This window comes from Porites lutea, chromosome 5, assembly GCF_958299795.1.
Source record: "Porites lutea chromosome 5, jaPorLute2.1, whole genome shotgun sequence".
NCBI classification, from domain to species: domain Eukaryota; kingdom Metazoa; phylum Cnidaria; class Anthozoa; order Scleractinia; family Poritidae; genus Porites; species Porites lutea.
The window spans coordinates 45,336,878-45,364,597 of record NC_133205.1 but is presented as its reverse complement, the minus strand read 5'-3'; the positions used below and the strand labels follow the sequence as shown (position 1 = coordinate 45,364,597).

Here is a 27,720-nt window from a genome sequence, read left to right as displayed (position 1 = left end):
TTGACGAAAATATAATTCTTAGTCTAAGTTAATTGGGAGCTTTTCCTATTCGTAGAGATTTTCCTAAAATATTTTGCAATATCTCCATGTCTCAACCAAAAAATAAAGAAACGTTAAGCCAAACACTCTCAGACATCACATCATCTGCACGTCTCGGGTATGATCCTAACTTGAAATAATGTACATTGTTTCAACAGCGAAAGATTGCAGCCCTCTTAAAACTCCAAGCAATGGATCTTTAGTTGGCAATCTGACTACATATCCACACAAGGTGAAATTTATCTGTGATGAAGGCTTTAATCTGAGAGGATCAAAAATAAGACAGTGTCTTTCAACTGGAAATTGGAGTGGAAACGAAAGTTTCTGTGAAGGTACGAAGAAATATGTTGTGAATTTGATGGTTTGTCGCAACATCCCTTGAGATTTGTTTTCAGATAGTTTTGGTAATCGTTGGATTTATTTTTACTATTGTAGCTGTAAACTGTGGTGGTCTATCTTCTCCCATGAACGGCTCTATATCTGGTAATCTGACAGTATACCCGAATATTGTCACATTCAGCTGTGACCCAGGATTTATTCTACGTGGTTCCTCTTTACGAAAGTGCCAGACTAATGGAACATGGGATAGTTATGAAACGATTTGCGAAGGTACAATTTTTAAATAATCCAGGGGACAGTCTTCAGTTCGATTGCACGCCCTACTTTTGGCCTTGCGCACATTTTATTTTTGTTCCGTTTGTTTTTGTTTTGTTTGAAATATATTGAAATGTTCTTTGTTGGAGTTTTAAGTAAGAATTGAAAGAGTCTCAGACATCATCTACCGCAGCACGTCTTGCGTGTGATCTTAACTTGATATAATCTACATTCTTTCATCAGTAAAAGATTGCGGCGCTCTTAAAACTCCAAGCAATGGATCTTTAATTGGTAATCTGACTACATTTCCGAACAAGGTGCAGTTTATGTGTGATGAGGGCTTTATTCTGCGAGGATCGAAAATAAGACAGTGTCTGTCAACTGGGAGTTGGAGTGGAAACGGTACAACCTGTCATCGTAAGTAGATAGTTGTGAGGCAATTGTTTGATACATCTAACAAACAGCTCTTGAACAATTTGGAGAGGTGTTTTGAGAAAGCTTTGGAATTACTGAAATATCTTTTTTACCTTTTTAGCTGTAAACTGTGGCGGTGTATATTCTCCCTTGAACGGCTCGATATCTGGTAATCTGACAGTATACCCGAATATTGTCACATTCAGCTGTGACCAAGGTTTCATTCTACGTGGTTCCTCTGTAAGAAAGTGCCAGTCTAATGGAACATGGGATGGTTATGAGACGGTGTGTGAAGGTACAATGTGCTAAGCGTCCAGAGGACAGATTCTTAATGTTATAGGGTCACCCCTGTGAAAGCTTTGCCTTCTGTCTCAAGCTTTGGAGAAAATATTTTTCTTAGTCTGAGTTACTTGGGATTTTTTCGATTTCCGGAGAGTTTTGCTTAACTTTGCAAGATCTTCTTCATTCTTACAATACTTTGTTCTGTCTTTTGAAATGGCACTGCAATAATCAACGCACGGGGTGGGGGACAGTCGATAAACAGCATCAATGCATTCTGTAATTTTTTGACATAACGCCGACGGAATCATGAAGCCATTTCCATTGAATGATTTTGCTTATGCTGCAGGGTAGGAACAGGTAATGATTGGGAAATGTACTAATTTGAGTGAAAGGACCCTTTTTTCCCCAACCTGTCAGAAAAGTATTGTTAGTTGAGTTTTAAACTCAAATAGATTAAAGTATTAGCTGCGTAGAACTTTTAGTGAAGACAACAGTTTTCCTAATTCTCAACCAAAGAAAAACGAAAAGTCAAATCAAAGAGTCTCAGGCATCACATCTGCTGCAGCACGGCTTGATATAATCCGCTTTATTTTCAACAGCCAAAGATTGTGGCGCTCTTAAAACTCCAAGCAATGGATCTTTAGTTGGTAATCTGACTACGTATCCATACATGGTACAATTTATGTGTGATGAAGGCTTTAATCTGCGGGGATCAAAAACAAGACAGTGTCTGTCCACTGGTAACTGGAGTGGAAATGAAAGTTTCTGTGAAGGTACAACGAAATGTGGCGAGAATGTGATTTATCGTAAGCAACTGAGCCCTTAGGAATTGTTTTGAGATAATTTCAGTAATTGTTGGAATTATTTTTACTTTTGTAGCTGTAAACTGTGGTGGTCTTTCTTCTCCCTTGAACGGCTCTATATCTGGTAATCTGACAGTATATCCGAACATTGTCACAATCAGCTGTGACCCAGGATTTATTCTACGTGGTTCCTCTGTACGAAAGTGCCAGTCTAATGGAACATGGGATGGTTATAAGACGATTTGTGAAGGTACAATTTGTAAAAACTCAAGTGGACAATCTCCAAGTCGATTGCCTGACCTACTTTTTGCTTTCATTTTAGTTTGCTATTGTTTTTTTTGCTAAGTTGATTGTTGTGATGTTTGAAATGTAATGAATTGTCATCGGTGAGAGTTTTAAATAAGATGTCAATAGATCAACACAATAAAAGACTGAAACGGTTTGAGCCATACTTGTACACGTTTTAACGGTACGTTGTGTCTTTTTTAGCGAATATAGCCTTTGTTTTTATTTGAGTTGAATCCTGACGTTCTTTGTCAGTGGGTGGTAATGCCTAATTCCTTACCATAATATCAACTTGGTATTTTCTGGAAAGTAAACTTTCATTTCATGATAGCAAACACACGGGCGGACGGTCGATCAACAGCATAATTTATTTCTTCCTTTTGCACAAATGAGGTTTGTATCGAATTTGTTAACTGTCCACCGAGTTAGAGAAAATAATGACACCCAGTCTCAGTAAATAGTTCGATGTCTCTGCAGCCACAGGTTGTAGACCAGTAGTTTGTCCAATGATGAAGAGATAGATTTATTTATCAAATGAGGGGATTCTGTATTTCAGCATTTAAAAGTAATGGGATAGAGAACATTGAACTCCTTAAACACCATGGCTTAAAATATCAGGCAAATGGGGCATGCTGATGAGTGAATAGTGTTTCTCCATTTCCTTTTAAACTGAACTAAAAGACCTAAAACAACGAAAAGAGATGAAAAATGAAGTAAGCTCTAGTATTGTATGCCGGTCTTTCTTATAATGTTAACCAATTTTCACCAGTAATATTATTTTTTCAACAGCAAAAGATTGTAGCGCACTTAACGCTCCAAGCAATGGAAGTCTAGTTGGTAATTTGACTACATATCCACACAAAGTGCAATTTATGTGTGACGAAGGCTTTAAGCTGCAAGGATCGAAAATAAGAGAGTGTCTGTCAAGTGGGAATTGGAGTGGAACCGATACTTTATGTGATCGTAAGTAGATCGTTGTAAGACAAGTGTTTGATAGTCTATTAAACAAAGAGCTCTTGACCAATTTTGAGAGGTGTTTTGAGAAAGTTTCAGTAATTGATGAAATTATTTTTACTCTTGTAGCTGTAAACTGTGGTGGTCTATCGTCTCCCATGAACGGCTCTATATTTGGTAATTTGACGGTATACCCGAATATTGTCACATTGAGCTGTGACTCGGGATTTATTCTTCGTGGTTCCCCTGTGCGAAAGTGCCAGTCTAATGGAACATGGGATGGTTACGAGACGACTTGTGAAGGTAAATTAACACATGCCCCAGACCCGACGTCGTCAAAAGGCAAAAATTAAAGATGAAATATTGTGTAAATTGCTGTCATATTTCTACTTTATCAAATATTCCTGGAGATTTTAAAGTTCTGCCATGCGTGCCGACCTGTCTGTATTAGTCTCAACCCACTGGTAAAGTACGCTAGTAGGTAATATTCTATATTTCAAAACTTCTCTCGGGAATGCCTTTCACGGAGAAAGTTTTTAACCTTTTTTTTTTCTATGGGAAGCTAGCGGCGTGACCCAACAGCGCTTCCTGTCCTTGATGATTTTTATGATCTTTAAGATATCTTTGGACTTAACAAGATCTATAAAGAGCTGAATTGAATGAGAGGTTTACGACGCTTTTAATAATAGGTAGTATATCATCGATACAATAGCGTAAAAGAGAAGCAGGTACAGGATCAAGAGAACACGATTTGGCGGCGATTTTTTTCACTAGACCAGAAAGTTCATCCTCTGAGGAGGGAGAAAATTCGCTTAATTCACATGTAATTATGGCGTCATCAATCAATGGAAGAGCAGGAGCATCAGTAGTAGATAGCGTATCCAGTTGATGCCTGATTGTCACAATTTTGTCACAGAAGAAGTCAGCAAACTTATCACATAATTCCTTTGGAGAGCCATAGGATGGATAGTGGTTTTGAGGCGTACGATGCAGCATACGGTCTATGGTGTTAAATAAAACTTTGGAATCCGATTTATTTTCATTAATAAGCGAAGCGTAATAACTCATCTTTGAAGATTTCAAGAGCTTACGAACTCTACTACACTGATCGGAATATTGCAGCTTATCTGCTTCAGTTCCAGACTTACGCCAACGCCTTTCCAATTTACGACGTTTGCGTTTTTCTGCGGCAATTTCCTCACTATACCACGGCGCAGATGGACGAGAGGTTACAAAGCGTGTTTTCAATGGAGCATGCACATCAACAACCTTGCTCAATTCACTATCATATTGATCACATAAATCATTCACATTGCATGCAGGTGAGGAGAAAAGTGTGGAAGCCATGACATCGTTGCGAAATTCAATTGGATCAACACCACGAATTTTCCGATATTGTTTTTTAACTTTTGGTGGACGTGGCCTGGCAAGTGATAGTTTCAAATGGATAGCTGAGTGGTCAGACAAATGAGGATTCAAGGTTGACCAACTCTCAATAATGTCCTCACACGCTCGAGTGATCATCAAATCAAGTGTGTGATTATCCTTATGAGTAGGGCCAGAAACATGTTGAATTAAATTATGAGAGTCAAGTAAATCCAAAAACCTGGAGGCCAGACTATCGGTGCGATCATCAACATGGAAATTGAAATCTCCCGTCAATAAAAGATGACCACTAGCTACCGCTAGACGCTCAAGCAAAATAGGAAATTCGTTGAAAAACATAGTCGCAGTGAGTCCATTCTCGGTAGACGGCGGGGGCCGATAAAGTACACCAATTCTAAGAACAGTAGCGGGTGTTCTTAGCAAGACTTCTATGTATTCAAAAGATAAGAAGCTGGTTACATCTTGTTTCTCGATCTTGTAGCATTTATTGTACAGTAGACCAACACCACCACCACAATTTTTCATTCGAGGAATATGCATAAACGCAAACCCCAGAGGACAGAGTTCATTTATAATGTTCGCCGTCTGTTGATTATTCAAGTCTAGCCAAGTTTCTGTTATCGCCAACAGGTCTATTTGATTCTCAACCACATAGTCTTTCAAAAACATAGCCTTCCTCCTGATAGAACGAGTATTCAATAAAGCGAAGCGAAACAAATCGGAACGCACCGCTTGAATAGCACCGGCAGGCTGAATGGTTATAAGATTATTAAAATTAACACCACCGCGCCTTGGACGAGGTTTATTATGTCCAGCCATGCTGTAGATAGATGAAATTCGACAGGGTGCAGATAAACAGCCATGGTTTCTCGTAGTAGCTTGGCCACAATTTTCACATTTACCAGGACCAGGGTTTAAACATACATCTCCACTGATAAATAAACGAATTAAATGGAAGCCTGAGACGGAACAAGAGTGGTAGTTGATTCTCGAAGAGAAGTAACATTTCCCACGTGCAATACGGATAATTAGACGATTGTGGTTCCACGGACAAGAAGCAAAGTTACTTGCTTTATTCTCAGCGATATCGTTGCCAAATGCACAGCTGTTGACCAAAGAAGCTTCATGGTAACCATCATATCCATGTTTAAAGAATGTCAAAGGCCAAAGAGCGATAAGAATAAACAGAAATCCGGAGCGACGAAAAAGAGGTCTGCACGCCATGAGGTGTGAATTTGAATTTGAATTTGAATTTGATGTATACGTTTGTAAAAACTTGTTTTTTCTTACTGGATTTTACTCCGAAGACCCATTTATTTTGATAGACTGCTGTAGGTAGATAACAGGCGTTGGAAAAAGAAAAGTCGAAAAGTCGCCAGCGCTATAGGAACAAATCGAAAAGAATAAAGAGAAAACAAGCCAAGAGAAAAAAAAATGATTAAAAGACAAAAGCAACAACAAACAAACAAACATAAAGGTTCAGTAGAGAGTCGAACCCTAGTTGCTCTCCTGTCTTGTGGACTCCGAGACAACTTCGCACGTCAAGGATTTTTCTTGGAAATTCAAGAACATAAAAACAATTATTAGAAGTACATTAAGTTTAAGTGTTGCATATTACCTTAACTGCAGAAATATGCTTTTTTATTCAACAGTAAAAGATTGTGGTGCTCTTAAAGCTCCAGTCAATGGATCTTTAGTTGGTAATCTAACTACATATCCGCACAAGGTGCAATTTATGTGTGACGAAGGCTTTAATCTACGAGGATCGAAAATAAGACAGTGTCTGTCAACCGGGAATTGGAGTGGACAGGACTCTTTCTGCGAAGGTATAGACAGGGTTATAACGAAAGTCTTAGTTTGATTATGTATTCAAAAAAAATCAACAAAAGAAAACAAAGGACATATAGCGAGTGACGTCAAATTTGACATAATCTTCAGTGTTATTTGTTCCGGCAAAATTGTGCTTTCCTGCTGAATACTGTTTTTAGTAAATAATGTTACTTTCTATACACCTTCTTCTTCTTCTTCTCCTTGATTTCCCTGTATAGAAATTCAAAGAATGTAAAGTCAAGTCGGCCGTGTTATTTTAATGATATCTGAAATATAATACCAATGTAATAGCAGGTTTTCCCCTTCACTGTTCTGTAAGCTTCTTTTGGTAAGATATATCCTTTTTAGTCTCGCATACTTTTGCAGCGAAACTCTTAAAATTTTCGTGTGTGCACGCCAGAAGGATCATGGTCCCGACTATCCTAACGGAGATCGTGGAGACTGGGAATAAGAATCGCGGCGTGACATGCATATGTTTTGTGAAGAAAGTTAATAGGAGAGATTAAGAGATTTTCCGGAACGGGACAGTCCACCAACTTTATCACTTGAAAGCGTTGATTACTTTGGAACAACTGAATACTACAGTGGTCGAAAAAAAAAAGAAGAGTCTTGGTGCGCAAAACTTTGACGGTGAGGCTAACTGGTCGGGTGCCGTAAACTTTCGTTGTACGCAAATGAGTCTTGTGATGAGCGTGCGGGTTTTTTTGGGCGATGATTGAAATGACGCGCCATGTTCATCGCGTTTTCGTTCTTTGGCAATGATGTAATTTTTCTTGAATGGAGGCTCTTGATTTTTGTTTACGCATTTATACACGCGTACTCAATTAATCCAGAAACAAATCGTTGAATGCGATATAAAAAGCAAATATCCTGAAGAATACTCGACCGTCGTTAAAGAAGGACGTGATTTGAAAAGAGCTTGGCTATAAGGAGAACGTTTTGAGAATGACCTCTCCTCTGTGCATTCAATGAATTCTGTTTTTGCAATTCGTATAGAGGTCTATAAAGATGAAATGCTGTATGCAGCCCACTTGAAAGATTAACACTTGTTCCCGTGTCACGTTTACAAGTCTAGGCAACTATTATTCTCCTAGCCTTTGCCTGACGTTTGAAAGGGCTCTCGAGACTGACGCGATGAGCCGCGCCAGAGAACTCAGTCGGTAAGATCTAATCTAGAGGTCATGGGTTCAACTCTCGTCATGGTCAAAAACAGTTTCCTTAATTCCAGATTTCACTTCCCTTATAGAACTTGCAGTTTAGATGGATTTGTCGCATCTTAGTACTCACAATGGTTAATTTCACTTATGTATTTTGATCCTAGTCTAGTCTTCTTTTCTCTAGTGGTTGACTGTGGTCCCATAACTGTCCCTGTGTATGCCATATATCACGGAAACTCCACAAAATACTTAAGTGTTATAACATTTAGCTGCAAGGAAGGATTTTTTCTCTACGGTGAAGCTAGTAGAATGTGTCAAGCAAATGGAAAGTGGTCAAGTGTGAATATGTCCTGTCGAGGTACTGAGTTATTATTTTTTTATTGTAATAGTTTATTTCGAGTCAGCCAAACGTGAGAACATGTGTTAAAACTTAATAATAAACACTACAAACGACTTACTGGTAGTATGAAGCAATTCTGTAACAGTCGGTTCAGAAACAAGTAAATAAAAGCGTCATCGTAATGTCCATATCAAGACTATGTAAATTAGGCGTGTGTTGATGGTCTATTGATGCTCTTTGTATGACAAAACGGCGACTTTTTTTCGATTTTATTTACTTGTCTTGTTTCTTTTTCACTAAATCATTATTGATCCTCAATTCAGAAACTTTAATAGCTCCGCGCTAACCCGCCAAGAAAAAGTTAATTGATTTATTAAGCACGTTACAAAATAATCGAGATCTAAATTTAACGTAAGTATAACCGGCGTTTACATAAAATATAGAATATATGTCGTAGGACAGGACTGTGGAAAGCTGGCGCCTCCTGAACACGGCTGGATCTTTGGAGCCAAGACAACGCATCCCAATAGCGTGTTCTTTAACTGTGGAGCTGGTTACACACTCGTCGGATCTTCAAAGAGAACCTGCCTCATAAATGGGTCATGGAGCGGACAACAACCACAGTGTCTTGGTAATAAAAAAAAATGTCGTTTTTAATTTTCGGTCATAGATCAACAATTCATCTGATACTACAATCAATGCTGATAATAAAACCAATCAGTACTCAATAACTCTCTCTTTTGGTTTCTTTGTTTGTTTGTTTGTTATTGTTCTTTTTGTTGTCTCTGTTTAGGAAAACTTTTGATAATATACTTTTTCAATTATGAGATTAGGCCAGGTTAGGTGTGCCAACTTTTTTTAGCCACGTGGGTCTTCGTTTGCACACTTAAAATCTCTATCCGGCTTAAAATTAGTTTTAGTTGTTAAAATAAAGAAACTTGACACATCAGAAACTTTGCCTGTGACTTTTTAAAAAAGAAAATGTATTCGCACCCTGTATTTGTGTCCTCATTGTTAGTGCAAAAGGTGTAGCGATATTTCATCTAACCTTCCTGGTATAGTTTTCTCACTGAGCTGTGTTTGATATCCTTTGTTGAACAGCACACTGGTGTACTGGCATGCCAGAAATTCCAGCGTTTGCTTACCAGACGTTGGGAGATGCTAGACTACGGTATGAAGACGGTGAACGTATTTACTACAGTTGTAAACCAGGATATATTATGGTGGGTACTCCGGAGAGGCAATGCGTCTCGGGTCAGTGGTCTCCAGTCACTTTTAACTGTACTGGTAAGTAGGGGTAGGGTGAGGAGAAAGGAAGGGAGGGGATTCTAGTGCGAATTATAGGGTAGGACAAGTGTTACAATGCTTTCAAAAGCGCACCTGTGCACGTCATATGTATATTTTTTCTATGATTAGAATTTGTGGGAAGAGTAACTTCTGGTTTCCACCTGCGAATGTCATGATCACTCAGCGAACAAAGTTAGCAGTATGCACAGTTTCAGAAAGTCTGAAATTCAGCAGAATTAACCAATCACAATGCTTATTCGCTGTTACCCTAAATTTTAGCGCAAACTAAAATATACAAGACGATTGTCGTGAAACCGACTGACTTTTTACTTGGTTTACTTCAAATTCTCTTTGGCTTGGACGCGTTACGGAAACGAGAGATCAAGTTTTAAAGTTAATTTAGTTATGATATGGAGCTCCGTTTTATGGTAACGTACGTTTTAAAAGATTTTAATACTTTCTACCTTTTAAAAGCTCTTGCAGTATTCAATAACGCGCCCTTTTCATCTAAGGCTCCCCACGTTATTGTTGTATTGTCAAATCTGTATTCAGGTGACCTGAATGACAGGGTGCCTCATTTGTTTGTTTGTTTGTTTATTTTTCTTTTTTCATTTCTTTGACTCTGAAAATAGAGCTGAATCGAAAAAGATTCCCATATGAAAGCCTAAAGCGTTCACGTTTGAGATATCATCAATTCAGCTTATAAGTTGTTTTACGCGAGATATTTCGACCTTGTAGTGTCGAACTTTTGCCTTTGCTCACATTGTCTTATTGCCATGAAATGAGCGGTCTGCAGGCAATGAATAATTTCACCCCTTCTAATGACAACCTTTCTCGGACGGCTGTATTTTAAGTCTGTATTTTAAGCGTTTTTTCCCAATTAGTTTTGCTATATTTTATTTCCTTTTAATTCGTTTCAGTGTAATTTCACTATGTAACATTCTTTTAAACAATATTTTTAATATTTTAAACATTTCTTGTAAGGCGCCATTGGGTATCACTGGAAGTGGCGCTATAGGAATAAATTATTATTATTGTTATCATTATTATTATTATCTATTTTTATGGTATTTTGCTGATCATGGACATACCTTACGAAGTGTTAGATTGTATACATCTTTATTTCCCAGGGCCCCTTTATGGATACCAGTCTCTTTGCTGGATGGGCTACCCTGGCTAGATTAAGTGAATTGGATATATGACGTATCTACTTAGAAGAGTATCACGAACCAGTTTTTTGCACTTTCAACAGGTTTATTCCGTATACTGTAAATTTCTCTGAACACACTTGAAACACTGAAGACTCCGAGAGAGAGATAGAGACAGTCACAAAAACATGGTTACATTTTCTGCTCTATCTTGATGTTGTCCTCGTCTAATACCGCGTGGCCGCTTATATACCTAAAAATGTCCTTGTGGGAGTTAATTAACACTATGTAATAACCGCTATTTTAACATTTCCACGCAGTAACGCTCCTACTAGCTTTGGGCGGAATGCAAAACATAAAGTTACTTACCTACTTACTAAGTCATATTCCGCGCAGCCTTTAGCGGAATCACAACTCTGACCTCTTCCGTAATAAATTTATTTAGCCTATTTGAAACTTGTTTACGCCAATTTTTCCTATTTTAGAGCCGAGTTGCAATGCTCCTAAAGCCCCCAAATTGTCATACGTCACTCACGGGCGTGGCTCACAGAGCAAATATTTGAATGGCGAGAAAGTCTACTACAGCTGCCAATCAGGTTACAAACTAGTGGGTATTCCTCTTGTGGAGTGCCGAAATGGTGTCTGGAGAGTTCCAAAATTCCGTTGCCAAGGTAGCGTTTCTTCTCATTTATTATTTATTTAATAACGTGATAAATATTAGTAAAGAGGTTAGTCTCTTGAAACTGCATGCTTTACTGCGTAGCTACTGTAGACTGTTTGAAGCAAAATTGAAGTTTTATCAATAGAATCGAGTCTGTTTTTTGATCGTGGGGTTCAATTCTTTACTATCTCAACTAGTTCGCACATCAAAACTCAAAGAGCGCAAAAACACAGAATTGATCTGTTTTTTGGATTATTATTCATATTCTCATACATATATAGGAATTGGAATGTTTTAGTTTCGGTGTAGCTTTTGATGTCAGGTTTATGTAATTCCCCGGTGAGTCGTTTTAACATTACCATGCAACTGTTGGTTGGAATTAATATCAACATATTTCTTTGGTTCATTCCCTTAATTTCGCTTTTTTCTTATATTAGCTGTTTCATGTGGCAGTCTTCCAACACCGTTAAATGGATTCATTCGAAGGAGTACAGGAACAACCTATAACGCGCTGTTTGTGTTCGGGTGTAATAAGGATCAAGGTTATCTCTTGAGGGGTTCTGCAGAGAGAAGATGTCTTGCAAACGCAACCTGGAGTGGAAATCAACCCACATGTTACCGTAAGTAAGCTTGCATATGTTATTTGCTATTCAGTTTACGCGCCATCCTGGAGTAGAAATAGAATGAGACAAGAATTCGTTAGGGACATAATTATATCGCTTTCTTTTTCTAAAATATAAGCTCTTTGAGTCTGAGTAATGTAGCCGTCAAAATCCGGGCACTATCATCGTATACTACACAAAACTAACGTACACTACACAAAATCCGGGCACTAACGTATAGCGACAGCAAATCAAGGAGGGTAGGGTAACAAAATGCGTTTTCTGACTTAATGCAAGTTAAAAAAGTCTCATTTGTGAGCAGTAACTAAGCGTTCAATTGACCACTCGATACTGACTAGAATTAGCCAGGGTAAATTAGCGAAAACGTACTGTGAAAACCCTTTTTACAGTGACCAGTTTAGCCAGAACGGGCATCTCGGTTTTGACAGTATTCTTAGTCCCTGGGGAAAGTCCTCACATGCATTGCCTTAACATGGGTAGGTAATTAGGTGATTAAGGAAAATACAGTTTACTAACGTTTCTTAGGATGTTCTCATGTCGTTTTCCTCTTTCATTCTTTTTTTTTTTTCAGTGCAAAGATGCGCCACTCCTGATGAGCCCAGTTTCGGTAAAGTGGCTTTCAGGTCTGAAAACAATTATTTCTTTGGTGATACAGTTCACTATAAGTGTAACTATCAATTCTCTCTTCGTGGCCACAAAACAACGAGATGCCAGATTCATGGAAATTGGAGCAATCCTGTCCCTGAATGCATTAGTAAGTTAACATATTTCAATTACATTTATAGCTACGTGCAAACGGACGGCCAACAATGTTGGGAGTTGTTCCGTAGGTTTAATGGTTTTCATGCCCAACGACATGCAACAACATGCAACATGGTGTGCAAACGGACCCAACATGTCACATTCAACAACGTTGAGTCCGTTTGTACTGGGCCTTTATTTTCATGGCACTTTTGAGTTAAAGGATCTAAAATCAAAGCTTTGCTTTGCGGACAAACGCAAAAATTTTGGTTTTTGATTTATGCACATTTCAAACTATAATAGCAGTGTCTCAATTGCGTTATGTTGTCACTATAGTGACCATCTACTACATTACGAGACTAACAAGAAGAATTTTTGTATTCAAACAAACAACAAATTCTTGTTGAGCTAATAAGAATAGGACAACAAAATAGACAGACGCCTGTACCTATTGAGCCGATTATTAAAGTGGCTCGTTACAGTTAAACTTTAACTGTAACGAGCCACTTTAATAATCGGCTCAATAGGTACAGGCGTCTGTCTATTTTGTTGTCCCATTCTTATTAGCTCAACAAGAATTTGTTCATAATCTCCAAAAACAGAACGGGGGACTCGACCTACGTGCAGTCAATCTTGCAATTCCAATAGCAAATGAGTTTCTATATTTTTGTTTCGTCAGTGGTCTCTAAGAGAATGTTCCATGTCTCCAAAATCTCTGTCGTTAGTGTTGTTAAAATACAAGCTATAGCCACGCACAGGACTGAAAAGATCGGCATTTCATTTTCCTTGATTGTTGAGTCGGTTTTATATATCAACTGCTTCTTGAGAACTAAAACACTAATTCGTCTCTTTGACAGGATGTTCTTCGTCTCTTGGTTTGAAAAACAGAATGATATTCAGCAGCCAGCTGTCTGCATCCTCCTCAAGGGATTCCCGTCATAGCCCAAGATATGGCCGTCTCTATGGCAACCGCGCCTGGTGTTCGGCTAGAAGCAGTTTGCCAAAATATTTCCAGGTTCTTAGAATTCCTTTTTTTTTTTGCTAAATTTATTTCTGAAAGAAATAATTGGTTCCATATCGAAAGTGATCGATTTATTGCAAACAGAGCTCTCTCAAAACAAATAAACAAATAAATAAATAAACAAAAACACCTTCATCGACATCAATAAGACGTGATAAATGTGTAAAGGATCTTTAATGATAATACTGTACAGTGGAATTCCGAGCTTAGAAAGATCGTTGTTACAACTAAAGTATTTGCTTTGTGTTTATTATTATTATTATTATTATTATTATTATTATTATTGTTATTATTATTATTATTTTATAGAGAAAATTGGAGTAACTTTTTTCCATGCTTAGCTTTATCAGTGTTCGATGATTTATAAGCTGAGTATTGTGGAATGCTACAATTATAGATTGATTTTGGCCGCACAACAGAAGTTACTGCTGTAGCCACTCAAGGTCATCCAAAAGAATACAAATGGATGGCTGAATATGTGCTGCAATTCTCACTTGGAAAACAATGGCTTACTTATCAGGAGTCAGGCCGTGATAAGGTATTGACAACTAAGTTATTCGGTTCGGCTCCCAACGAAGATATATAATTAAAATTAACAGCGCTAGCAGACTTTCCAACCAAATATCCAGAGAGGGATAGGCCCAGTTTCCATTCTGAGGTGAGGCTGTAGACACTGTATTGTCAAGGAACAACATGTGGCGCCACTGGCATAGAAAATAGAAAACTAACTCTGATATGATTTATTCTGTGAACATGTTATATGGTGGTAACGCGAAAGACAAACTCCGAGGGAATTTAGTGGGGTAGGGGAGGGGGAGGGCAATTAAAGACAGGTAAACGGGTGGACTACAAGTTTTTCCCTCCCGATTAAAAGCCTTCAGTACCACAGATAATATAATAGTCACAAAGTGCTTTTTTTCTAATTTCTAATTTGTATTCATTAAATGTAGGTGTTCCAAGGTAATAGAAACAGAAACTCCGTGGTTAAACATTTCATAAAAGAGCAACTTGTAACCAAGCAACTGAGAATACTACGCCATCAAATCTCACAGGACTTCATGGGGTCCTCTGTTTGCCTGAGAGCTGAAGTATACGGATGCTATTTTGATTCTAGTAAGTTTATCTTAATAGACCTTTTTACCGATACGGCGGCCGCATTGAATTAATTCGATTTAAGGAGTATTATAGGATGCCCAGGGGGTATGAGCACATTTTGTTGGTATTTTCGAGCGCTTTTCGGGACATAAATTTCTTTCTTAAAGTTTTCTTTATAGAATAAGATTGAAATGGGAAAAAGGATCCTTGTGCCGTGTTTGGATGTAGTAATGATCGCCTTTTTCTAGTTTAGTAGTAGAAATATGGTCTTTCACTGTATATTTCTCGGAAAGAAGGCGATCATTATTACATCGAAACACGGCACAAGGATTTTTTCCCCATTAAAGTCTTATTCTAAGAAAACTTTAAGAAGAAATGTCCCGAAAAGCACTCGAAAATACAAACGAAATGTGCACATGCCCCCTGGGCATCCCATAATACTCCTCAAATCGAATTAATTCAATATGGCCGCCGTATCGGTAAAAAGGTCTATTGAGTATTACACTTGTATCACGACAAATGGATGCTTTATGACATATCTAACAGATTTAAAAAATGGCGGACTGATCGCTGGCGCTACTGAAGTAAGCACAGAGAGTTATTCTCACGTCCGAGAATACTCTTGCAGGGAAAGTTACCTCCAAATATGAGTTTCTGATGTTTTAATACGATGCGAAAAGGCTGATAAGGACGCAGATCTTTTATTGCAGTTATGTTAATATTTCCAAAAAACACTTAAGTGTTGACTGCAGCGCGGCCTAAGGTGGCTCCAGAAACTGTTATGCCGCATTAAAATAATAGTCCCTTTTTTCTGTTTTGTCACCGGCTGCAGAGGCATGGGAAACATGCCCGTGAAAAAAACAAAAGCAACAAACTAAGAGACATGAAGCCCGAGCTACAAAATTTCCACTGTCTAATCAGCACTTTACACGTGCGCACAGTCATGTTACACGGTCATGCAGGTAAGGACCCTGGTGTGATGGCTGTGTGCAAGGATAAGAGTTTGCTAGACCGCGGAGATTGTAGAGTACCTGCTTCTTGTTGCTTTGAAAAGCTGGGACGTGGGCCTTTTAAGCAAGGACTTTCAACACTTGGGCCATGCTTAACACTAGTCTTTTAGCCAAACTGTTTTCCAGAGTTCTTCCCGCTTTTTCTTGTGCGCGCGTGTTTGTGACCCACCAATCTCTTACCCGGAGTCCTGGGGCTCTTTAGTCAGCGAGTGGTCACCAGGAAAACCTGGCCTTCTCCTGAGGTCACTCGGTTCGAGATTGGTGACGCAGTAGATGAACTTTCAAGACATCACTCTAGCCCCTGATAGAAGAAAAACGATCTGGTGTCAAACAAGGTTTTTTTTCTTATTTTTTTAGGCTGTCTTACCGTCGGATCGGAGGTGTTAGCACGTTGGAATTCCCTCAAGAATCCTACGCGCTATTTTCACGGCTTCATCGCAAAAATTCGTAAAACAAGTGTTGACGTGACCCCCTCGGGTAAACACAACGCACGCGTCAACGATATCGTGGAACTTCCCAGAGCTGAGAAACATTACGTAATAAAAGACGAAACATCAAAGGAGAATGACATTAAAACAGGAGCAGAAGTCATTGTGACGTCACAAGATGGCATGGGGTTTTCTCGTGGTAAAGTTGATAGGATTTTTGGAAGGTCCGTTAAGTGGTACGAAGTTCAACTGGGAGACGGAAAGAACGTCTGGAGAAAGGCAAGCGAGATGCGACTTTTGATAAGTCCCGTATACTGTGACAGAGAATGAAACGAAAGCGAAACAATCCTGGACTATCAACAGAAGAGCTCTGAAATGATACTGATTTGCTTTAATTAAGACTTCTTATGTAAAAGTGGCAAATTTATTAGGTAGAAATAAATTTAAGGATTTCTGACTGATTCCTTTTTGCTGGAGGGATTAAGAACAGTAAAGAAAACGACCATTTATTCCCAATTCCTTTCTCTTCCCCGGGAAAGGCTTTCTTTATTACCTAGTACAGAAGGCTGTAAATGAGAAAAATAAAATAATCATTGTTTGTACAGACTTATCGGGAAGAAAGAATCTTTTTTAAGGACCCCTTTGTCACTACTACTGATTACTTTTCCTTTGTTGCTTATTGACTAAACTCGATTTGTTCACTCACAACCTTACAGGTTGCAAAACACTGCAGTGTGTAGCCGCATTAGTTTAACAGTTTTTCAGGCAATCTTTGGTCTCTGCTCTGTTTAAGGGCATTCACTTCCCCCTCCACACCCCCCCCCCCCCCCCACCCGAACCACTACTTGTACTCTTGCTAAGATTGGGAAGAGGAGGGGAGGAGGGTCAACTATCTTTTTTCAGAGTGTTCAAATATCTGTCCTGCCTTCTTTGGCCCAATTGCAATAATTTTCATGACTGATTTCAGTTATTTAGTTATGGGGTGTGAGAGAGGGTGGACACAAACAATTTCCCACAATTTTCACAAGTTTTTACTTTATCAATCAATTCACACCAGAACGCCCAGGAGTACATCAAATGTAAGTCCTCTTTGTTCCTTTATGGAACAAAAGGTAACATTTAATGATACTTATTGTCACAGACCATAGTGTTTAATACTCGTACAATGTCTTCTATATTGAACAGTCTCCTATAATTCGATACCAGCCCGTTGTGTCACAGAATTACATTCCATCCCCTTAACGTGAGATTTGGTCGCTGGTGTTAAAATCATCACCTATAATGTGCATACCGTTTGTTTCTAAGATTTTGATCACAATCAGAACCCTCACTATCTATTGAACTACATGTATCACTTGGTTCCTTATAACACTATAATATGGTATACATGACAGTAACTCCAGGCAAGTTGTGTATGGTACCCATAAGGCACAAATAACCCAGCCCTGTAAAAGGCCAATGAGGACACCGCATAACACGTCACTCACGTGATGTCTACCAAGTATAACACGTGACGATGAGACACACACAGCCCAGCAGCCAATCAGAAATGTCCAAAATCTAGTGGTCAAGAACACAGAAAATAAAGAAGCAACCATTGCAGCTCTTGTTGAGTGTCCGGATGGAAAGGAATATTTATCTGGTGAAACTGTTGCGAACATATCCTCCTCGTTATATGTAGGTCGCTTTCTTCGAACTAAGACTTTCAAATTTCCAACCACAGCAAGATCTAATATCAAACCGAGAAATAAATTACACGCGAACTCTTGCTTAGAATCCGAAAACACAAGAATAGAGATGATTGTCCCTGCTATCCAAGGTACTCCATGTCCTGAAAGCTCGAGAATCAACATAAGTGTTCTCCAATAACCAGAATCTTTCGCTGCACAGAAGCTGAAACTCTCAGACAACGAGATGTCTAAACCGTAGAGGTTCTCCATCAAACCGTTGCTACTCTTTTCACTTGTTTTAGCCACGTCATCTTTTTCCTTCTGGAGTTGATGGTTGGAATAGTTTTTTTCCTTTACATCTTTGCCCTTGTTCCCCACACTTTCCAGTTTAGCCATTTCCATTTCCTAGTAAATATCACACGAAATTTTCCCTTCAAAACCTTCACCGGCGAAAAATGTCTGCGCATGCGCTACTAAAAATGACACGTGATCTATTTCGCGCAATGTCATTGGCTCTGAGGCAAAAATGCCGGTTGCGATGAAAAAAGTAATGGCTGTTTTTTTGACAGTGATAGCGTTGTGGTTTTCTTGCCATAGTAAGAGATCAAAAAACATTTTGGTGAAAGTTTTGAGTGGAATGTTTTCTCTAGAAAATGTAGCGCCTTGGAAACGGCGGACAAACCCAGTGGTGGGTATTTGTCGGAGATATTGGCTTTGCAATCGCCGGCATGGGTGCGAAAGGCATGCCAAAAAGGTGGGTAATTTTGACTTTCTATGCTTACTGTTAGTTTCGTGCACATCGGTACAACAGGAAATTGTAAAGAAGTGAAAGAAAAATTATTGGGGTTTGTTATGTATATAAATTAGCTTGTACCGCTGTGCACGGAAGCGGCAGTTGTGTTAAACGTGTGGACCGTTTTCGTACCAAATATCGACTTGCATCTTTGAAGTTCAGGGACCCTCTGGAAGTCTAGTTCAGTGTATCCTCAAACATTCGAATTTTTATTTATTAAGCTTCGCTGGCATTTTATGCTCAGGTTAAAGTTTCTCGCCCCACAGTCCAACACAAGAGAAAATTGAAAGGTACAGCTGGTGGAGGGCCGTTTGAGCAACAGAATAATAATCATTATAATTATAATTAATAGGAAGACCGCTAAATCTAAATCAGCGCGTTTTCTCTTTAGAATGTGTGTCAAATGGGACACGATTTTGATCGATCGAAAGTGAAAAAAATAGTATTTTCCCTAGGGACCGTACATGCATTATGCGTGCACAAAGTTGTTTTTTTAAGTGAGAACAAAAATGGCCCTATCATGTTTGGCACCTTATATTACAATTTAAACTATTTCCTGAACGTTTGCTGGAAGTTATTCTGTACTTGTACTTAGACATCTTTTTTAATCAGCCATGGCATTAATGTTTTCAGGTGGATTGTTCCATAATAATTTGCCCCTCTGTATTTCACTTAGAATTCTTTGGATGTTAATCTATGTATACGTGTATGTTGTGCACAGTTAATTTTGTATCTCAGCATAAATATTATTTTTTCTTTTATTTTTAGCATACATTGCCATACACAAAAAGAACAGAAAATTATAAATTAACTGCAATAATGACAGCCCTGAAAAGGGATGGTTATATCTCTGTAGAGCAATCCTTGGAGTTATTATTATTTTTTTACACCAGCATACTTGCCCTCTTTGGGTCACAGAAGATTGCTAGCATTGAGGGTTTACCTGTACTGTGTATTTATTAATTGTGATTGAGTACTTTTAAGTTTTATAATGTGTATACGCATAATCAGTTCTTGTTTTGCCAAAAAATGCTTTCCAAAATATGGGTTTTCTTATTTACGATGTCAGCTAGAGCCAAAAATTGGCACATCATGCTGGTTAGTTTCAGCCGGTGAGAAATTTGGTACATCAAGTACAAACTTGTCCAGTTTTCAATTCCAAACCTTTGTCAAATTCATGGTTACATGACTGATGCATGCACAGCAAAACATTAATTTTTGACATTGTTTCATTTTCTTCAACAAAAGACCAATTTACATAACTTAAAAAAAGGGTAAGAAAATACATGTAACTTAAAAATAATATACATTTCCTTTCTTTAAGTTCCATCATGAGGTCACATAGTATTACATCTTTCTGATTGTTGAGTGTTGGATTTTCTTTTGTGCATGTATCAAATTCATCCATGAATTGGCTCATGGGAGGCAATGTCTATGATCGATAAGAGTGCAGTCAGACCCTTCAAAAGTAACTGACACTGTAACACTGTAACCAGTTTCAAATAGTAAGTTGTTCGTAATTAAATTTTTATACCATCTGGAATAAGATAAAAAGAACTGCTGGTAAATGAAGTTATAAGCACCACTTTATGAACAGCTCATTATTACAGACAGTTTTCTTTGTCCAGAGAGAACCCAAACAGTGTATTAGCTAAGAAATAACAATTTAGATGTACATGTAGTAACACTGTATTAGCTTATAAGATAGTTATCTTGAGGTGTAACTGTCGTATCCGACTCGCCTGACAAGCAAGCATTTGACACTGGCAATGTTAACGATCTCTGATTCAAATCCCTTGTAAAACGAATCATAAAGAAACAGGAACACAGGTTCTTACATCTTATGTTATTAGCTACTACAGCATAAATGCAACTTAGAATTATTCCATAATACAGCATTTGAGTTCACTGTGTCCAGTCTTTGGGCCGTAGTAAAAGGGGACTGCTCTACAATGTACACTGTAGCTGTAAGCAAAGTACCAAGCTTTTTGAGAAAAATCCACTTTTCAGCATAGAACAACAAAATCTGGCTATTTAATGCAAAATCAGGTGAAAAAGTCAGCAAAAGGCGATTTGTAGGTTTTTTGATTAAGGGATAGGTAGCATGATGGTCATGGACCGTTTGCATGTGTATATCCAACAGTGTTTATTTACTGTGCAATATCAGGGCTGTCAAAAAGTTTTTAAGTAGCAGGCTCATAATAAAATAATAGTAGGCGGCTTTGGAACTTGCACCAAAGGATTTTGTTAGAGTCTCAGTAATGTCCCAGACCTTCCATGACATTGCACCGTTCTAATGTTTCACAGATCTAATTACTGTTTAAATATGCATTCAATGTGATTCAAACCTGGCAAAAACCTTACAGGAGTTTAAAGTTTGGAGTAAACTTTTAGTCTTCATGAAATTTTAGTTGGATCATGTTGATGAATGCAGTTGTGTAGGATATGCAGTTTCCTATTATGATCTTCTGTCAGAATTATGAGAGAACTCTCAAATACAGATCTCATTCAAACATTATAGTTTCATTGTAATTATCATTTGTTTCTTTTCCTATAAACTTCTCATCAGGTCTACATTTTGCATGAATTTAATGTTAGAGTGAAGTATTTTTCACTTTGTTTTTTTTATATGAAGTTGAGTTTCTTCTTAGTTGTTGGCTAAAGCAGTGTTGAAGTAGTGACATGCTAACATACTTTATTGTTCATTTCTCTTCAGAAAAGATTGATTGATCCTGAATCAAACAAAGTGCAGCTTCACAAACAAGATTTTTGAAGAACAAATGTGTATTCAAGCAAAGTATATGTCCCTGACAGTGTCAATAAAATTTATTAATGGAAAGATCTGGGTTTTTACTCCTTTTTAGCACTTTTGACTACTCATCACTTTTCTAACCTATATAGTAAAAAGATCATGTAGTATAATCAGTATTTTTTCCAACTAACATATTTGCAATCAAAGTTCTCTTCTTTTATATATAGTATTGCCCTAATTTTAAAAATTTCATTATCTTATTCAGATCAAGCACAGTAACCATTGAAAAGAAAAAAAGAAAAAAAAAAACCTGCTCGGTCATAGACGGCTTTAAAGTTTTGATATTAAAATATCAATGAAAAGAACATGAATGCAGACACTACAGTTCATTTAGCTCATGTTCAAGCTTTTTTTATAAATTAGAAAGTCTAGCTTGCTGGAGAAGACATAATTTTGCTTTATCTTTTCGGTAAAAAAAGTAATAAAATAACTTCCAGGTGTCTAAGCAATTTCAAAGGACCCATAGTGTCTTATTTCTCTGCTGCATAGAGCTGTGAACAAAGGCCGTTCTTTCTAGTGACCCGGCTTTCATCTAAAATATTGTTGTCCTTCGTGATCGTGAAGAGTGCAAAGTTGAATCCGGTAAACCGGCCAAAACGCGAGCATTGCAGGGAACGAATCCCATAGGAATAGGTGAAAAAGGATAATAAAAAGTCTAGGCTATTCTAAAAATATCCGTATATGCATTTGCAACTCATATTAAGCCGCAATTTCACTTCTTTCCACTGGAATAAACAAACGATGAATGTATTGCCGCCATTTTGAATTTGGCAATGTCACGTGGTCGCGCGTCGACCAATCAGACAATTTTCGCCGGTGAATTCAAAACCGGCGAGCATTTCGCGAGCATGCGGAGTCGAACTGAAGAATATCGAATATGAGCCCGCGATGAAGAAGAGCTGCTTTACACTTCAGGGACCTGTGAAATCAAGTGATTATTTTCCTGCTAGTTGTAGTAAAACATGGAAAATATACGAACCGAAACTGAAAAATAATAATTTTAAAAGATATCTTCCCAAAATGTCGTAGTTAAAGGATACAAAAACTGATAAAATCTTCAAAAATTGGAGAGGACAATGTTCTCTCAATTATCCCCTCCCTGATTAATGACGTTGTCAAGGAGAGGCTGCTGAGCTCGTTTGTCTTACAGTGGGTCATAAGATTTTTTCAGTGAAAGAATTCAATTTTCTTCAACAGAGCAAGTCATTTCCCCGAGAAGATTAGATAGCAAAGGAAAGCCTTCTTTATAATTATTTTGGGGGAGAACGCTTCTTTTGCGAACTCAAAGATTGCGTAAATTTGTTGTACAGCGTGCCACGTGTAAACAAAGAGTTTTAATATTAAGAACAACTCATCATGGTTTTGAAATTAAGCGGATGGGTTCTGAGGTGATGCGAATTACCTGGACTTGATTTTGTTTTTTTAAAACGAGTATCATGCCTCCAAAATTTAGTCGACTTAATGGGGACGACAGAAATTCTGCGAGGCCATCAGAAAGGGTAAGCTTATAAAGTTGGACCAAAATTCTATTACATATAAACTTAATTTATTATGATCAATTAGATCTTTGCCCTTGTGTTGTAGAAAATATAACCTCTTTTCACATGGGCAATCTCTTGCCTGTTTTTCTTCTGAACAGAATGCAGTTGGAATGAAGCTGTGTAAAATTGCATTATGTGATTTTATGCAATTTATTTGATATTTAACAAATAGATTCCATGTTGCCATGCGTCTGTTCAGTAATAGATCACAGATGACGTCAAAATGTCGTAAAAACAAAGAAGTGGCACACGAGTCGCAGGCGAGTGTGTCATTGTTGTTTTTACCACATTTTGACGTCCTCTGTGATCTATTACTGAATAGACCCACGGCAACATGGAATCTATTTGTTTCATACAATGATCAGAAAAGAAAAAGACCGATACACACACCTGCCTTGAACCGCTTGACCTTTTGAGGATTTGTGCTAGGTTAGGCATTTTTTAAGTCCCAAACCCAACTTTTCATCTTAGCTTCTTCTTTATCTTACTTGTGTACAGTTTTTTCGAAAAGTTTTTCACCGTCTTTTCTTGCTCAAAGACGAATAATAGCGAAAACATTTTCCAAAACAGCGAGTCTCTCGTAGCGAAGACACACGATGGCAACTGTTGTGAAGATTTCTTGTAGTTTGGCCATTGTCAAGTAGTCAATAGCTTTTTTGGTCTTCGTTTCTCCATTTTTCTTCTTTGTAAATAGCTCCTGCTAAATTTTTTCTGAAGCTTTCACTTCATTGCCTCAATCCGAAATAATCTCACAACAATTTTAAAAAACCACGTGCCATGTTGAACAAAACAAAGAAAACAAGTTTCCCGTGACGTCATCCATGTATCTGTACTCTAATAGATCATGGGCAACGACCAATCACAGCGCGCGTAGCATTCACATCATTGTATAAACATGTATACATAATAATACTGAGAATTGAAAATACTGATTTATTATTAAATTTATACAGTATATACTATGCTAGCATTATTGTCTGCCATGTGATACCAGTTAAAGGACATTTTACTCATTACTTTTTTTCATGATCCTTGTAATGGTCACACAAAATGCTTATGACAATGTTGACTCTAGAAAGAAGAAAAACAAAACTAAACAACAAAAGAAGATGAGACCATCTTTTTGGTCATCTGAGCTATGCTAAGGACTAGCCTTAGTTTGTTCCTTATTTATTGTAAGACCCTAAGTATTGGCAGCGTGCAAAGAAAGTAGTGTCCAATAGCCTGGGGCTCTTAGATTTTGCTATCGGACTAGTGGTTTCTGTTTTTAACTTTCCTAATGGTCAAGTGATGTTTTTTGAGGAATTCAAATAACAGAAGCACTGTGAAATCAATTCTGCTTGTCAAAAAATTTTGGGGATAGTTGAAATAACGTCTGGCTATTAAATGCTAGCTTCAGCTTGCCTGAATGGCAAGCTGTAAAAATGATTTTCTTTGCACCCTGATTGGACAAGCCTTGAGAGATCATACCTCCTGTGACCACCTACCGCTCTGTAGGCCACCATTCAGTCTATTAACAGAGCTACAATGTAACGTGCCATGGCACAAAGTTTGCCAATTGCAGGATATGTGTTACAACAAAGCTTAGTAAAATGCTTTTTGTCTCTTTACTGTTCATTGTACCAGGTACCTTTGAAGTCAGAACATCCAACCAGTATCTGGGGCTCATTGTTTTACTTTTTCTCATATGCAAGATATGATTACAACATTTAAACTTTTTTTCACTACACTCCTTCAACAGAAGGTTAACTTCATACTGACTGGGTTTTGTTTTCACTTCAGGTAAGTTTGCTTGATGATTCAGATGATGAAGATGGATCGAACATGTAAGTTTGTTTTTATTCAAGTCTTTTGTGGGGAAGTTAAATTGAATTTATTCTCCATACTGTTGCAAATGAAAAGACCTCTATTTTTGAATTTTTTTTCTGGAAGTGTTGTTATGTATATGTTCAAATTATGTGTATAGTGTACGTGTGCAATTTAGGCCATTAGCATGATAATTACGCCACACCATTGATGACCTCACGTCATAATTACAGTTGAACCTCTCTACAACAGCCACCTTGAAACAAGAGTGAATGTACATGTATCGACTATCTGCTAAAAAAAATGAGCGTTGTAGAGACGTGGCCGTTGTGGAGAGGTGGCTGTTAGTGGAGGTTCGATTGTATCGGCTTAAGATGGGATCAGCTTTTTCAAGCAGGAAATATTTAATGTTTGTTGGATTGTCCAGATAACAGACATAACAGAATCTGCTCAGGACAGATCAAAAGGTGTTCAGGAGTTTTAGATCTATGCTTCTTTTTTTTGTTTTTAACCAAGATTTGCAGCGCCAGATGAATTTCATCACATTAAACCTCAGCCCACAATGAAGGGTGGTATTGCCAAGGTGAAGTCAGAAATAAAAGGTGTCATGGGAATAATGCAAAATAATATCTCCAAAGTGCTTGATAGGGGGGCAAAGTTAGAGGATTTACAAGACAAATCAGGTATGCCATTAACAATGTGCCAGGTTGATAACAAGTAATCAGTTATTAGAAGCACAGTTTATGTAGATCACATCTTCCCAGCTGGGCTGGTTATGAAAAGTTAGCCAGGGATTTAAGCCAAAAAGAATAATGAATAATGAATAACATTAGTGGAGTGGAGTAACAAAAACAAGAAATCGAGTTATCAGGGTAAATTTCATTGAAATTTTGGGAATTCCGAAAGGAAATTTTTTTTCAGGTTATCCAAGTTTGAATTAACTGTCGTGGGTAAAAATGACTGAAAAGTGAGATGAAATCCAAGGGAAATGGGACTTGGTTTGAGTCGGTACGGAGTTCGAGTTATCTGAGTTAGAGCTATCGAGGTTCTTCTGTATTTTATATTATTAAATAAATGTACTACTGTATGTTAGTGTGATCATTGCACATTAATAGACTTAAAAATTAATTTTGGGATCAATAATAATATTATTTAATTAACCTATTCGCTCCTGGAGATTTTGCCGAAAAACGAGTTTTGAAGCTAGTGGAGTGGTTTTCTGGTCACTGTCGTGCTATAAAGAGTTAAAACGTACCACAAACTGGTTTACAGGTTGTACACTTTGCGGCCTTCTGATCCAGATGCAAAATATCAGCTTGCGAAGTTTGGGCATGCGCAGAAAGCAAAATTTCGAGATAGTTTTTGGGTTTAAAAGTGACACAGCAGTCATGACTTTTACTTTTCGCTTTCTCTCCTCCCCTCTTTTTTTGCTTTTCTTGCCTCATTTTTTTTCTCTTGCTGGGCATTTAGGAGGCTTCGTTTTGGTGGGAAGAGTTTTTAGGAAAGCTTTTTGGATCTTAGGATTAGGTGAAAGGAAAGGTAGGTGAGCAATGGAAGAAGATTTCCATGGAGATTTTCAGGTCAATGTCACATGGTTTTTTGCTTCTTTCTCCAGTGTCCTTGACTGAATTGTGCTCATTCTGGTATGGTTTGAAAGATCTCTTCACTCTTCACTAGTTGGTGGACAAAGTTGTCCTTGACCATTAAAACTGATGACGTCACAAAGGGTAGAAAGAACGTGGATCCGCACGGGCGGTTACAGGCGGTTCAGGGGCGAATGGGTTAAGAAGGGACAGGGACAAAAAGAAGGATTTTGTGGAAATAGACTGTGGTTATCAATTTAGCACTAGATTTGTAATTGTTGTGTTTATTGCGTTAGAGGATCTTGAGATGAGTGCATCACACTTCAGAGCAGGATCGAGAAGATTACAGAGAAAGCTATGGTGGCAAAATTTCAGAGTAAGTGAAAGCTGTTTGTATTCTTTACCTTTGCAAGCATCATAGAGGGAGGCTAATAACCATGGCTTTGCTCTTTCCACATACTTAATACTGTTTAGCTTTAAAGTTAAAATCCGTAATATTTTGAAGCTTTACTATAAAACTGTGAATCACTTGCATATACTGTAACCTCAATACCACTGCATGTACATGTAACAGTCGTGAAACTGGGAAAATGTGTTGCTATAACAGGTTTACTGAGGCAAAGAAAGTTGACTGTGTTATACAAAGGACTTTGTTATTTAAAGAGATCGTTAAATCCATTCCACTATACTGGGAGAAGAATGTTGTTTGTTTTAAAGAGGACTTGATTGGATAGAGCTTTACTGTACTCAACTGGGGCAAAGAATGTCGTTTGTTAATACTGTCAGAAAAACTGAGGACATCATTCTACATGTGTTGAGGCCTGTTTGTAGTTCATTGTCAATTCCTAATACATGGTCTTTCCTTCTTTTGTTTCTTTTTTTCTCTTTGTTTTAGTTCAAGCTGATCCTAGCTTTTATTTTTATCGCAATTCTCATTATTATAATAGGTAAGTTATTATTTGCTGTAATAATAATATTATACAAACCTTGCATGGTGGTTGATCCATTTTTGTTTCAATATTTTAAGATTCATAAACCTTTTACGGGGCTTCTTAGTTAATGTTAAATTTTACTTTCTTACTGTACCTTCAGTATGACCTAATGTGCTGAATACTGACTTTACCTACAACACTGTGAAATCAATTCTGCTCATCAAAAAGCTTTTGGGGCTAGTTGAAACGACGTTTGGGCTAGTAAATGCTAGCCTCAGCTTGCCTGAATGGCAAGCTGTAAAAATGATTTTCTTTGCACCCTGGTATTGTTGAAAACCAAGGTAGAAAAAGGCCTGTCATTATACCGGGGTACGCTAACTGCCAGAAATCACAGCAAGTTTGCTTTGAAAAAGTCCAAGCGAAATTTTACACGCTTAGTTTAAAATTGCTACATTTAAACCAACATCATTATATCTGTTGTATCT

General features: G+C 37.8%; 3 protein-coding genes and 1 pseudogene across 3 annotated transcripts in view; 2 read left to right on the top strand and 2 right to left on the bottom strand.

The window, feature by feature from the left end:
- The window catches only part of LOC140938446 (sushi, von Willebrand factor type A, EGF and pentraxin domain-containing protein 1-like), a 42,463-nt pseudogene extending 25,759 nt beyond the window's left edge, over positions 1–16,704 (top strand).
- Positions 1–27,720, bottom strand: part of LOC140938752 (allograft inflammatory factor 1-like) — a 225,245-nt gene that overhangs the window by 186,193 nt on the left and 11,332 nt on the right. The window lies entirely within an intron of this gene.
- LOC140938749 (polyisoprenoid diphosphate/phosphate phosphohydrolase PLPP6-like) lies at positions 17,266–22,283 on the bottom strand. Its single transcript, XM_073388277.1, has 2 exons — positions 22,203–22,283; positions 17,266–18,208 (listed from the first exon to the last, which is right to left on the bottom strand). Exon 2 carries the CDS (start codon positions 18,168–18,170, stop codon positions 17,433–17,435), a length of 738 nt encoding a protein of 245 aa, XP_073244378.1. The 5' UTR covers positions 18,171–18,208; positions 22,203–22,283; the 3' UTR covers positions 17,266–17,432.
- The window catches only part of LOC140938753 (uncharacterized), a 5,821-nt gene continuing 705 nt past the window's right edge, over positions 22,605–27,720 (top strand). Inside the window, exons 1-5 of the mRNA XM_073388282.1 lie at positions 22,605–22,872; positions 24,697–24,740; positions 25,237–25,403; positions 26,600–26,679; positions 27,199–27,250. Of these exons, the coding sequence (XP_073244383.1) occupies positions 22,810–22,872; positions 24,697–24,740; positions 25,237–25,403; positions 26,600–26,679; positions 27,199–27,250 (406 nt within the window). The 5' untranslated portion in view covers positions 22,605–22,809. The remainder of the gene's footprint in view (positions 22,873–24,696; positions 24,741–25,236; positions 25,404–26,599; positions 26,680–27,198; positions 27,251–27,720) is intronic.